Source organism: Apium graveolens, chromosome 4, assembly GCF_009905375.1.
Source record: "Apium graveolens cultivar Ventura chromosome 4, ASM990537v1, whole genome shotgun sequence".
In the NCBI taxonomy this organism is placed as follows: domain Eukaryota; kingdom Viridiplantae; phylum Streptophyta; class Magnoliopsida; order Apiales; family Apiaceae; genus Apium; species Apium graveolens.
Window position 1 is genome coordinate 26,567,202 of NC_133650.1, and position 13,480 is coordinate 26,580,681.

Sequence of the window (13,480 nt, forward strand, 5' to 3'; positions counted from 1 at the left end):
AGATCTATTTCTCCCCTGTATTACCCTCAGGAGGAGTGTGCTCAACAGTATTCTTCCTTAGTTCCACTTCGGCTTCCTTCTGCACTTCTTCTTCATCAGCCTCCACTTCAGAATCTGGAGTCTTAGCTTCTTCAGGATTCACAACCTTTCCAGACCTCAATATGATTGTTTTAACAAGCTCCTGAGCTTCCTTTTAGCCTGGAACTTCAGTATCACTCGGAAGCGTACCGGATTGATGATTTAGTAATGTATTAGCAATTTGCCCAATCTGATTCTCCAAGGTCTTGATAGAGACAACTTGGCTCTTGCACATGAGTCTCAACTCCTCCAATTCAGATTTTTCATTAGATTGAGGTAACTGCTGAAGTTGAAGTTGTTGCTTCGGGGCATATTGCGGTTGCTGAAAACCTAGAGGGTTATACTGCCTTGTTGTATATGGCTGATAAGATTGTTGCACCGCATTCTGATTATTGCTCCAGCTGGAGTTAGGATGATTGCGGTTATTAGGTTGATAAGTGGCTAGCACAGGTTATTGCGAACGCTGAAAATTGCTCACGAACTCAGCTGATTCACTAGAAATTACGCACTGATCAGTCTCATGGGCACCAACACAAAGCTCACAGACACTAGCGATTTGATTAACTCCATAATTAGCCAAAGTGTCCACTTTTATCATCAAAGCCTTAAGTTGGGAAACTATAGCAGTTGCTGCATCCAACTCCAGAATTACCGCTACTTTTCCCTGAGTCAGTCTCTGGGAAGGATTCTGGTATTCATTAACAGCCATCAGCTCAATCAATTCATAAGCTTTATCATAGCTCTTAGCCCACAAGGCTCCTCCTGATGCTGCATCGAGCATGGGTCTAGAAGTAGCACCCAATCCATTGTAGAAACATTTTATAATCATCCAATCAGGCATGTCATGATGTGGGCACTTCCTTAGCATCTCCTTATATCAATCCTATGCCTCACACAGAGATTCCCCAGTTTGCTGAGAAAACTGAGTAAGAGCATTCCTAATTGCAACAGTCTTCCCTATAGGAAAAAATTTAGTGAGAAACTTTTGAGCCAGATCTTTCCAAGTGGTGATAGACCCTGGTGGTAGAGAATGTAACAAGTACTTTGCTTTGTCCCTCAGAGAGAATTGGAAGAGTCGCAGCTTGATGGCATCTTTAGTCACACCATTGAACTTGAAAGTGTCGCAGATCTTGATGAAATCCCTGATATGCATGTTGGGGTCTTCAGTAGGAGAACCCCCAAACTGAACTGAGTTATGTATCATCTGAATCGTGCTTGACTTGATCTCAAAAGTGTTAGCCGAGATGGCTGGTCTGATGATGTTCGACTGAATGTCATTGATCTTAGGCCAAGAGTAGTCCATCAAGGCCTTAGGATTTTCTGCTTGATCTTCCATCACTACTAAAATTGGTTCCTCGACTTTCTCTTCTTCTTCAAAAACTTCCCTTCGAACCACTACAACTTCTTCCTCGGCTTTATCCAGAGTTCTCTTACGAGACCGCGAACGCGTATGCATACACACTCACTAGAGTACCTGAAATAAGACAAGAAAACAGATAAGTAACAATGTCTGAGTCAATGAACTTTAACAACCACTGATGATAAACATATAAACTAAAAATTAACATTGCAGTCCCCGGCAGCGGCACCAAAAACTTGTTAGGGCTAAACACACGCTAATAATTCACGCAAGTATACGCGTTCGCAAGTAATATAGAATTGTTTCTAGTTCGTTCCCACAGAGACTGGCTTTGGTTACCTATATAATTTATGCACTTATGCACCGATGATATGGTTATTATCCAAGGGTAAGACGATAACAATTTGGGTTTATTAAAACTATGAATTAAACTAATAATTATAACTAAGAGAGTAAAGAGAGTTGTATATTATATGAGACAAACATGGGATTCTAACTTCATTAAATACTTCATTCAATAGCCTCATTTTTCTTAACCTTAGCATGCAATGGTGATGACACTAATTAGATAACACGAAACTGCTAAACGCCAACTTTCATTGCATGAATAACATACTACCAGACATCCACAAAAGAGATAGAAGCTGAATAGACACCAATTATATTGAGACCCTATATGTCTAAAGAATTTGACAACATAAAGGTTTAAAGAACAATTTATTTATCATGATTACACAGCGCAAGTAAGATGGTTAAAATTACCTATGAATCATGCATAACAATAACACATGAACCTATGCTTGGATGGAAAGTTCTAAATCCTTAAATTCAATATCGCTTCATTAAAGATTAACACGTTATCTTATAAGTCCGTGACTCTTATAAGATGAATAAGCCTAACCAATACTAGGTTATCATACAATCACCACACACCAAGGCATCGAAACAATTTAACTAAAGAAGTCCATAAATAAATCCGCTAGAACCCCACGATAACGATTAGCCCACAATCGGACTCATCATCAACGTAGGTTCCGATGAAAGCATGGTATAATAAATGTAGTCTTTATATTGAATAAATAAAACCAAGTACGAAACAAGAGTAAGGTTCACAAATAAGAAAACTAGCATCCAAGTTATAACTTAGCACAAAGTTTCACAAGTAAAAACAAGATCGTCTTCGTTGAATCATGCTAAAACGGTCTTCTTATGGCTCTCCTTGCGCTCTGGTACGTCTCTCTCTTGAAAATATCCTTTATTTGAGAATATATATCAGCCCATGCAAGATAGAAGTCCTCCAATCGTACTTAAAATATAATCAGGATTTTGTAATCCCGACCCGGCGTAGTCGCGCGCTTGACCATCGCGGGCGCGCTGCCTCTCTAAAAACCTGGTGCGGCCGCACGCTTGACCAGCGCGGGCGCGCCGTACTTCTGGAAAAAAACTTATGATTTCTTCTTTTCTTTGCTGCTTCGAGCCGGCTTTCCATGAGCTTTTATTCCAACACCACATTGACACCAAATTAGCACCAAAATAATGTTAATTCACCTGATTACCTAGATAATGCCTGAAATGCAAAAACACTAGAAAATACGATAAAACACTTAACAACTTGAGTACAAGCACATCAATTCAAAGCTTAATAGAGCATTATAAAGTATCATAAATGCCACTCAACAATACGCCCCATGGGGATACACTTGGTCTTATAACTCCTTTCTTCAAAAGATCTTGTAACTGAGTTTCCAACTATTTCATCTCCACTGGTGCCATCCAATACGGAGATTTAGATAATGGTTCTGTTCCACGTGCTAACTTAATCACAAACTCAATCTCTATGTCGATAGATAATCCTGGAAGATTGTCTGGAAAGACATCTGGGAACTCATTGACAACTGGAATCGCTTTGAGCATGAGAACTTCTTTGTCAGTGTCTATTACATGGGCCAAATATGCCTCATAATTCTGACACAATAACTTCTTCGCTTGAGCTATCGTGAAGAACTTCTTTTCCTGCTTACTCCCTCGAAATATCACCCTCTTCTTACTATCCAATGTCCGAAGTCTCACTTTTCTATCCTTATAGTCAATCTGAGCGTTATTCTCTAACAACCATTCTATTCCTAAAATAACATCAAATTCTCCCAACTTAAATGATATCAAGTTAACATAAAAATGATGTCCCGCTATCTCAATGTCACACTTCGGGCACACTCGGTTGACAGGAACTTGGTTTTTATTAGCTAGTTCTATCTTTAATGCTTGTTCTAACAATTTAACTTCATAATGCAGTTTATCGAAAAAATCTTTAGAAATAAATGACCTTGTAGCTCCAGAATCGGTTAAAACTTTAGCATCTATGGAGTTGACTGGAAGCATACCTGCAACCACGTCGAAACTCTGAACATCATCCTTTATAGTCATATTGACGGTTCTGGCCTTTGGATGATTCTTTGTTGGTGGTCCTTCAATCCTTGGCACACCCTGAGATGATGACCCTGCAATCTTTGGCATATTTACACCTTGAGCTTGCTCTTTACAGTTGTTATCAAAATGCCCTGTCTTTCCGCATCGGAAACATGTAAATTATGGCATCTGATTATGGTATGCATATGAATGATGTCCCTTCATATTACATTTGTAGCAAACAGAATTAGGTTTGCAAACCCTAAAGTGCCTTCTGCCACAAAACTTGCAATCTCTCATTGGTGGACGATTGGACCTCTGCTAATTTGAATTCTGGAAACGGCTACCTTGTCCCCTATTTCCTGATTGTGGTCTTCTGAATCCCATATTTTTGTTACCCTGAAACTCTGGCCTTTTGTTGAAACGGCCCTATAAATTACCCTACTGCGGACCTTCTCCTGAAGTTTCCATTTTCCTTTTCTTTCCATCCCTTTCTTTCTGAGACGTGTCACTCCTACTTTCAAACACCATTGCTTTCTGAACCACTGCCACATATGAAGTCAACTCAAACATGGTCACTCGATTCTGAATCAAAAAATTTAGTCCTTGTTCAAACCTTCTTGCTCTCTTTTCATCTTTATCAACTTGATCTGGCACAAACCTCGCTAATTCAGTAAACTTGGCCTCATATTCAGCGATAGTAAGATCACCCTATGTCAGATTCAAGAACTTGATCTCCATTTGACTCTTCATATATCTCAGGCAATACTTTTCCAAAAACAGCTCTATAAATCTTTCCCAAGTCACAAATTCACCTCCTTCCAACGCTCGTTTGGATTCCCACTAGTAGTTTGCCTCACCCTTCAGGAAGTAACTGGAAAACTTAGTCTTCTGCTCAACTCCTGCTCTAACTAAGTCAAAAGCCTTCTCAATCTCTTTAAGCCATGCATTGGCTTCCACAAGGTCAACACTTCCCTTAAACTCAGGTGGTTTTACAGCTTGAAATTGCTTAAAAGTCACCACATGTGGTGCTGCTGGTTGTTGCCGCTGCTATTGTTATTGATGTTGCTGTTGTTGTTGCTGTGTAAGATGCAACATATGTTGTTACATCAGTCCCAACATCTGAAAAATCGCTGGATCTGTACGACTTTCGGTACGATCCTCTCTTGAATTGCTCCTCCTCTATGGTGCCATTATTCTTGTAAGAAAACAAGCAACTTATATAATAATCTGTCAAGCATGGTGTCAAATATGTAGCAGTTTTTAGCATATCAAAATTCTCACACATTAGCTCATTTCCAAGTTATCATAAACTTGCTATCATATTAACACATGCGACATGATTATCACATAATCCTGCTTACTATCTCGAATAATAATAACACAAAGAAAAATAACAAGGAATAATCAAAATCTTCGAAATCTTGCTCAACAATCTCAAATAAAACAACAAATGGTGGATAGGGTTACAACACAACCGTCCAACCTCTTTCACCACTTCTTACTATCCTCGGAAACCAATAAAAAAGCACAGCACTGCATAAAAGCCTAATATTGAACGTAAAATAGGAAACCTAGACACTTGACTATAAACCAGCCCAATAACCTAAACTTAACTCTATAAGAGTTAAACTACACGCGCTTATCTTATGTGAACTTCCTTTGACTTACTTAAGACAACCCTAAGCCTGTTTCAGTGACCATAACATGTAGCTCTAATACCAACCTGTAACGCCCTCAAATCCGGGGTCTAGATTTGGGAGTTACTAACCGATAAACCATACTAAAATATGCATAGCGGAATAAAATAATAAATATGACCCCTTGCATGTAACTGGATCGATCACAAGTTATAGTATGAAACATGCACTATTGTAAACCAAATGTTATTACAACCCATAAGTCTATTTAGTTTTACCAACTATTCAGATTTTTTTACAAACATCTAGACTAATCAAGCGTCCCAAAACAGTCTACCTGGAAAACACACCAAACTATTTACAAGCACACAACTCCTGGTGAAACCTAGAACTCAAGCCTTGTTGGGGTTAAACCCAATAGGTAGTATGGTCTTGGTGATAGAAAATATATTTAAATTGGGTAATAATTGTATGGGTAGACAATTATTATTGTAATCAGATTAGGTATGTCTTGTTGGCTAAGTTTGTGATGGCTATATATACATAGTCATGTTATTGTTTTGATGTATGCTTGAGTATTGTTTGACTTAAGTATCGCTTGAGTGAATACCGTTTGGTGAGATTGATTGTATTATTTATAATTTTTTTGATTAATAATACAAGTTGGGATGTGGGTTTTTCCGCGTCATATATTGAGTGTGTGTTTTGCATTGTTTGTTTGGTTCTATACTTGTGTGTGTTCTCCCTAACAATTGGTATCAGAGCCAAGGTTCATGATGGAGAAGGTTGGTGGATTTGAAATTGAATTGTTTAATGGAAGAAATACTTTTACCTTGTGGCAAAGTACGGTAAAAGATCTGTTAATTCAACGAGGGTTATATGCGACTCTTGGAGGGAAGAAGCCTACTGAAGTTGATGATACAAAGTGGGGAGACATGAAGTTACGTGCGGCATCAAAGATCCGGTTGGCTCTTGCACCGTAAATCAAGTATGATGTTCTTGAAGAGGACAATCCCAAGAATTTGTGGGAGAAGTTAACGAAGACTTATCACTCAAAGTCTTTGGCCAACAAGCTGTTTCTCAAGAAATATTTGTTTGGGCTCAAGATGGAAGAAGACGGAGATTTAAGAGATCATCTGAATCGTTTTAATGGCTTAATCAACCAGCTAAATAATTTGGATGAAAAATTAAAGGATGAGGACAAAGCTGTTCTACTACTAGTGTCTCTACCGAAGAAGTATAATACTATGATGACTTCTTTATTGGTTGGGAAAACGAAGTTAGATTTGGATGAGACTATTTTTGTTCTTCTGGAGGCCGAAAGATTGATGAAACAAGAATCGAGTGACACATCTGATGGAAGTGCATTTGTGGTACGTTCGCGTGACACAGAAAAGAAGTATGCTAAGAAACATAACCCTAATATTAGGTGTTTTTTTGTGAGGAATTGGGTCATATACAATTTATGTGTCCAAAGGCAAGAGAAGACTTGAGAGAGTTGAAGAAAAATCGAGGGGGTAGTGTTTCGCTTGTAGAAGCTGATGAAGATGTTCTTTTGGTTCAAGAAGAGAAGGGATCAAAAGAAGAATGGGTGCTTGACTCGGGATGTTCTCATCACATATGTGGTAGGAGGGAGTGGTTCTCGTCCTATAAAAAGTAAAGGTTGCTGGCATTGGTGAGGTAACAATGAAACGTCACAACGGTCGTGTTCAGAAGTTAACTCAAGTAAGATATATACCGGAGTTAAATCGAAATCTGATTTCGTTGGGTAAATTAGTTGATTTGGGATATACTGTTATGATGAAGAACAGTATGTTGAAAGTCACTAAAGGAGATTTAGAGATACTCAAAGGTCGAAAAGATAGGAGAAATCTTTTTGTACTAGAAGGAGGGGTTATTGTTCGAGGGGAGGTATTGGGCGATCGACGTTGATGGCTTGATGGCGACCGTTAATTCGGTTGTGCATGAAATCATATTGGGTTGAAGAGGAGGATTGTTGGGGTTAAAACCAATAGGTAGTATGGTCTTGGTGATAGAAAACATAATTGAATTGGGTAATAATTGTATGGGTAGACAATTATTATTGTAATCAGATTAGGTATGTCTTGTTGGCTTAGTTTGTGATGGCTATATATACATAGTCATGTTATTGTTTTGATGTATGCTTGAGTATTGTTTAACTTAAGTATCGCTTGACTGAATACCGTTTGGTGAGATTGATTGTATTATTGATAATTGTTTTGATTAATAATACAAGTTGGGACGTGGGTTTTTCCGCGTCATATATTGAGTGTGTGTTTTGCATTGTTTGTTTGTTTCTATACTTGTGTGTGTTCCCCCTAACAAGCCTGCTCTGACTTAGCTAAAAGATCAGAATAATAAACAAGTATGAGCGAAATAAATGCTCAACAAGCATTATATAACTTATAATTGAAACAATAACAACAATATCTGAGTAAAAACAGAAGCTAATATAAGCTTTAATATTTACGCGACATTTTTAATAAAACACAATTATGCACTATGTTGTTCCTGATGATCAATCATAAAACAGCACGGTATCTCGCAATCATACCGTAAACATAGGTATTGGTATCCCGCAGCCATACCGTACCTACAGGATATCCACAAAAAGGCATATATTCGTCTTGCAAGATATTACACTTTCGTATAATAGCTCACGCTAGACCAGTGCCTCGGCCTCTTACGCTAATTAGTAACTAATTCACAAAACAATTTTTATTATTATTAAATGAGTCGTATCAATGACATCCTAATAAATTTAACACCCCATTTCATATGGTCCGGAGTAACCGTATCAACTGATGGTGAAATAACTAGAACAAATAGTTATTCGCTAATCTCATCACAAAGTTTCACTGTATAGAGTATATCTGGATAGCATAGTTATTCACTACCTATTGTATCAAAAGATTTGTTCTAGAAGAATAATTACTAGAATAAAAGGATTTCAATAATCTAATGACTATTGGTATCTAATGCACTACAAGAATATTTATAAACAGTTCTAAAATTTTGAATACGTAAAAATAATAAACTATTCTGAAATTAGAATAGATAAGGAATACTTGCATTTGTATATGAATAAATAAAGCATTTCACTATTCTGAATTTAGAATAGGGGAGAAAACTTGCATAATAGAGTTCAAAATAAACGTCACTTGAACGATAAGTGAAGATAGGGATACTTATCTGCTATGCTTAATAACCCTTCACTATAACCTTGGTTTATAACTGCTGGCTACCGACTCCGTCTAACACTTGACTGCGCTCCTTGCTACTCGATTCTATAAACAAAAGGACTATCTCAATTGACATAACCAAACTCAATCGACGTAACTATACGTATCGACGTCTACCCGATCATTTATAACTAATCATGGCATTTTAAAACTGTAAATAGATAACATGCATATCATATAACAAGTAATCATATTATTCATATAACACGTAATCACATATTTCATGTGACACATAAATCAGATCGTCAAAAGATAGGACTCGGTACTTTTAGAATTGAAATCAGGTCAAAAATAGTAATTATCAATCATTTCTTGACTCAGAACGACTCACAAATCAAGTCACCTTTCGATACAAAAGAAATTAGGTTTTCAAAGTATTTTTATTGAAAGCGGAATATTTTTCTGAGTCTATACGCGTTCATTTCGTATTAAACAGACGAACGATTTATTTGTTACGAATAAAATACAAATAGATCAATTAATAATAATATTAATTGATTATTTAAATACTTAAATATAATTTTTAAAGGTTCAAAATAATTTTCAGGAAATATTTGAATTAATTATAAATAATTATACTTTATTTAACTATTTATAAATAAAATTAATTAAATGAATGAATTAATTAAATCTATAAATAATTACTTAAAATAAAATATTAATAATTAAATCAAAATTTGATTTTAGAAAATAATAGAAGAAAGTACTTTTTGGAACTTAAAATAATTAACTAAATAATTTTTAGAATTTAAAAATAATAATTAAATAATTTTTATAATTTAAAGAAATGATTTTTGGAAAATAGAAAATGGATTTTTACATAATTTTAAAAAAGAAAAGGCAAAAACAGTTTGTTGGAATTGAAATTGGGGAATTAGTAATCAAAACCAGGTTGTATATAAAAGTAACGGGTCGGTTGGGGGAAAACCGGGTTGTTCAAGAACACCCGTCGGAGTTCTTATTAACCCCGAATCCAACCACAATTTCCAGCCACCGCGGAAATTTCCGACTTCGATCCAAAAGAAACGATTTAATTCGTTTCTTAGTGCCAATCACCACGACGATCACCCTGAGCCCTGATTATGCCAATCGTTATCATAAACAACACATACATCATCTTCTCTAACGATAATTAACAAAAACCAGCGACCTCGAGCAGGGTTTCCGGCGAAGTAGCAATTTTCACGATTTCTGAGCAAAACCCATCGATCTACACACGAAAATAGAGCTCTAATTACCTAAAACATGTTCATGTAATCACAATCAAGACCCACATCATCTATAATCATGAAAATTGAAAATTAAAAAATTCTAATATTCATGAACTCAAATTAATCGATTTGATACTAAAACAAATAAACGATTAACATAAATCAACTCTAAACAAACCAGGAAGCTTTATCCATCATAAAAAATATCACAAATTCAAGACCGAGTTCGAACTTAAGAACACAAAATCGAATTTCTAAAATACTTAATCTCAATCAATAATTTTGGTGTGGATATAAAGAACTCGACGAGAGCTTTAATTTGATACCAAGATCGTAAAGAACGGATCAACCAATCTCTGGATATCATGAGATAAAGATTGGGCATTGAATTTCACCCCCAAAAATCTGTTCTTCTGATTTTCTATTTTCTTTTTATTAAAATAATAATGAAATAAAATAAATAATTCTGCTATTTATATTATCTAAAAATTAATGCTCCAAAATCGATTAAGGGTGTTTTTACCCCCTAATTAAAATAATTAGGCCCAAAAAATTTATATGGGAAATAATTTTTAAATCGATTAAATATAAAATTTATGTCAAAATTCCCAAAAATTATGAATAATTCAAAAATACAAAAATAATGGACATTTGAAATGTGTATGATTTTATAAAAATAAAAATATGAATTTTGTGGGCTTTGACGTCCCGGTCCTTTTATTTTTGAGAAACCGAAATAATTCCTAAATTAACAGAAAACCACGAAAACACGTAAAATGCATTCAAACTCACATAAAACGAAATAAAACCAGTACCTCGATAAAGACGCAAATAAACACATGTCCAGTTGCAGATCGATTCATATAATTGCATTTTAAACACATAACAATTAATCGAAAAATTTTCTTGTCCTTGTGGGACCACATATAACAATTATAACATGTCATAACATGGTTATAATCATTTTAAACTCATGTAAATACATAATATTTATTAAATTATCACAAAATATTCACATAATTTTTCTGGATATTACAGTGATGGTTCCAGCCTTCCTATTACAAATAGTGGTTATTCCTTTTTTCTTCATAATTTTACATTTCTTCATCACAATAATGTTTACATGTTCCCTCAACCTCTCACAATATCATTTCAATCTCTAAATTATGCCAAGATAATAAAATGTCAATTAATTTCTCATCTAATTTCGTTTAGTGAAGGCAATTCAGTTTGGGAAAATTCTTTTCCAAGGCCACACTACTGATGGAATTTATGAGTGGCTTCTAACTAAGTCGTACATTTCTGCATCTCTTAATACATCTTCTGTTTCTACACCTCTTGATTGACATCACAAATTCTGACATCCTTTAGTTTCTATTTTAAAGAAAAGTAGTAGTCTGTTTAGCCTTCCTATTTATAGTACTTTGCAATGTAATTCTTGTGATTATAATAAAAGCTACAAATTACCTTTCAATTCATCTATTGTGACTTCAACAGGTCCTCTTGTTTATATATAGTGATGTTTAGACTTCTTGTAACACCCACAAATCCGGGGTTGGGGATTCGGGTTGTCACGAGTTCCATTTCCCTTATCAATACTTAATCTTAACAGTCAACCAACTACTGCGTACTGTGACCCCACAATATACACACACACACCACAAGTTATAGTCTCAGAGATGAATACCAAAAATAACACAAGTCATTTTATTCCATAATTATAAACCATTTCACCATTAAAAGGGTTTCTGAATAGTTTACATATTCTTTGCCATTATTATAATTCATAAATATACATAAGTCTGGCACAACAAAAGTTGAAAGCCTAGCCTACTGGTAGCTCCTACCTCAGCTACAACGGCATCAACGCCTACAGGAAACTGCGGAACGTTTCCTAACCGCTCACGAATTGGGAGCTTGATCCCGTTCATCTTGTCTATCTGTTGTTGTGTGATGAAAGAAGAAAGAAAGGGTGAGCAACAAGCCCACCGAAATAATATGTATAATAATTAACAATATATGAGCATTCTCATAGTACTCATGAAAGTCTTGATCAAAAAGAAATGAACCAAGTTTGTTATCTTAACGCGATCAAGTCGCAAAAATATTCAGTATATATATACATATATACCTCTCAAATCTTTGAAATCCTCTGACATGTATAATATACACAGAGTTCCAGTTTATAACTGTATAAAAATATCGTTGCAAGGTGATCTCATATATCTAACCTTGTCTCAACGTTTTTCTGAAAATCTTTGACATGCATAAGATAATCATTTACTAGATATAAGTTTAAAAGATAAAGTTACAAGATACTCCAATATACTTATATCTTTTCCAAATACTACTTGAACTACCACCGTTCAAGTTATAATCAGTTTCAAAAGTTCATTACACTGATGAGACTACAAGATAAGACTTGAATAGATTCAATCTTTGAAATATCATTTGAAAGAAATGAAGTTACGAGATACTTCATTAAGTCCCGATATATATACACCTATATATATACATTTCATACACTCCTTGAAAAACTCTGTTATGAAAATTATAAACAGAGTTGCAATATCCAATGAATTTGGAAAGGAGAAAACCTTGGCATAAACCTGATATCTTGCTGATCAGGCAAAGATACCAATAAGTAACCTTTTCTACTAGTAGATGGACGAATTCCCCACTGGTCATCACCCTGGCCGCAATAGGACATTATGCTGGACTGCCACTCAGCCACTTACGCATTTGATGGACTCCCACTGAGCCACTTACACTTTCATGGACGCCCACTGAGCCCATGTTGCTTATGCCGACTCAAATAGATGAACTTACTTCCCGAACGATGGGCAAGTAATCAAGATGTTTTCTCAAAACAGCAACTTCGTTGCGAATGTAAAATACACCACTGAGCCGGATCCCTCAGGTTTTGAGCGAGTATTTAAATCCCCTTCGAAAGGAAGATCTTAAATATAAATATGAGTTTTGGGATCCGCTCTAACTTTTAAAAATCATTTTGAAGACTCGAAAACACTTTAAAGAGTGTTTGGAGTAAAGCTGATTTAATGAAGTAAATCAGTCCCCAGTATATTTAGAAAATGTCTGAATATTATTATTTAAATAATATTCCCATAAAGAATAATCTTTATAAAAATAATTGAAGTAGAAGTATTAAAACTTATACTTGAAACGAGTATTAAATAACCAAAGATATACTTATACGAAAGTACTATCTTTATTTGAATAATCGAAAATAAGTTTGATTACTAACACCTTATTCTTTAATAAAATAAAGAATATATTGCAGTAATAAGCGGAGACATAATACCTCGAATGAATATTATAAATAACATTCATAAAATAAAGGAGTCATACATCCTCAAATGAATATCCAAGTAATATCCAATAATAATATAAAAGAGTCATAAGCCCTCGAATAATATTCGAAATAATATTCAATAAATAATATAAAGAGTCATAAGCCCTCGAATGAATATTCAAATAATATTCATTTAATAAAATAAAGAA

The 13,480-nt window shown here is 35.0% G+C and overlaps 1 protein-coding gene and 1 non-coding gene across 2 annotated transcripts; one reads left to right on the top strand and one right to left on the bottom strand.

Annotated features, from left to right (window-relative positions):
• The first annotated feature begins 917 nt into the window (after positions 1-917).
• Positions 918-1,024, top strand: LOC141722897 (small nucleolar RNA R71). The gene has a single exon (XR_012575894.1). It is a non-coding gene; the product is annotated as a small nucleolar RNA R71 (small nucleolar RNA).
• A 2,163-nt stretch (positions 1,025-3,187) lies between these two features.
• On the bottom strand, positions 3,188-3,952 carry LOC141718442 (uncharacterized). Its single transcript, XM_074520827.1, has 2 exons — positions 3,820-3,952; positions 3,188-3,717 (listed from the first exon to the last, which is right to left on the bottom strand). Exons 1-2 carry the CDS (start codon positions 3,950-3,952, stop codon positions 3,188-3,190), a joined length of 663 nt encoding a protein of 220 aa, XP_074376928.1.
• Between the last annotated feature and the right edge of the window lie 9,528 nt (positions 3,953-13,480).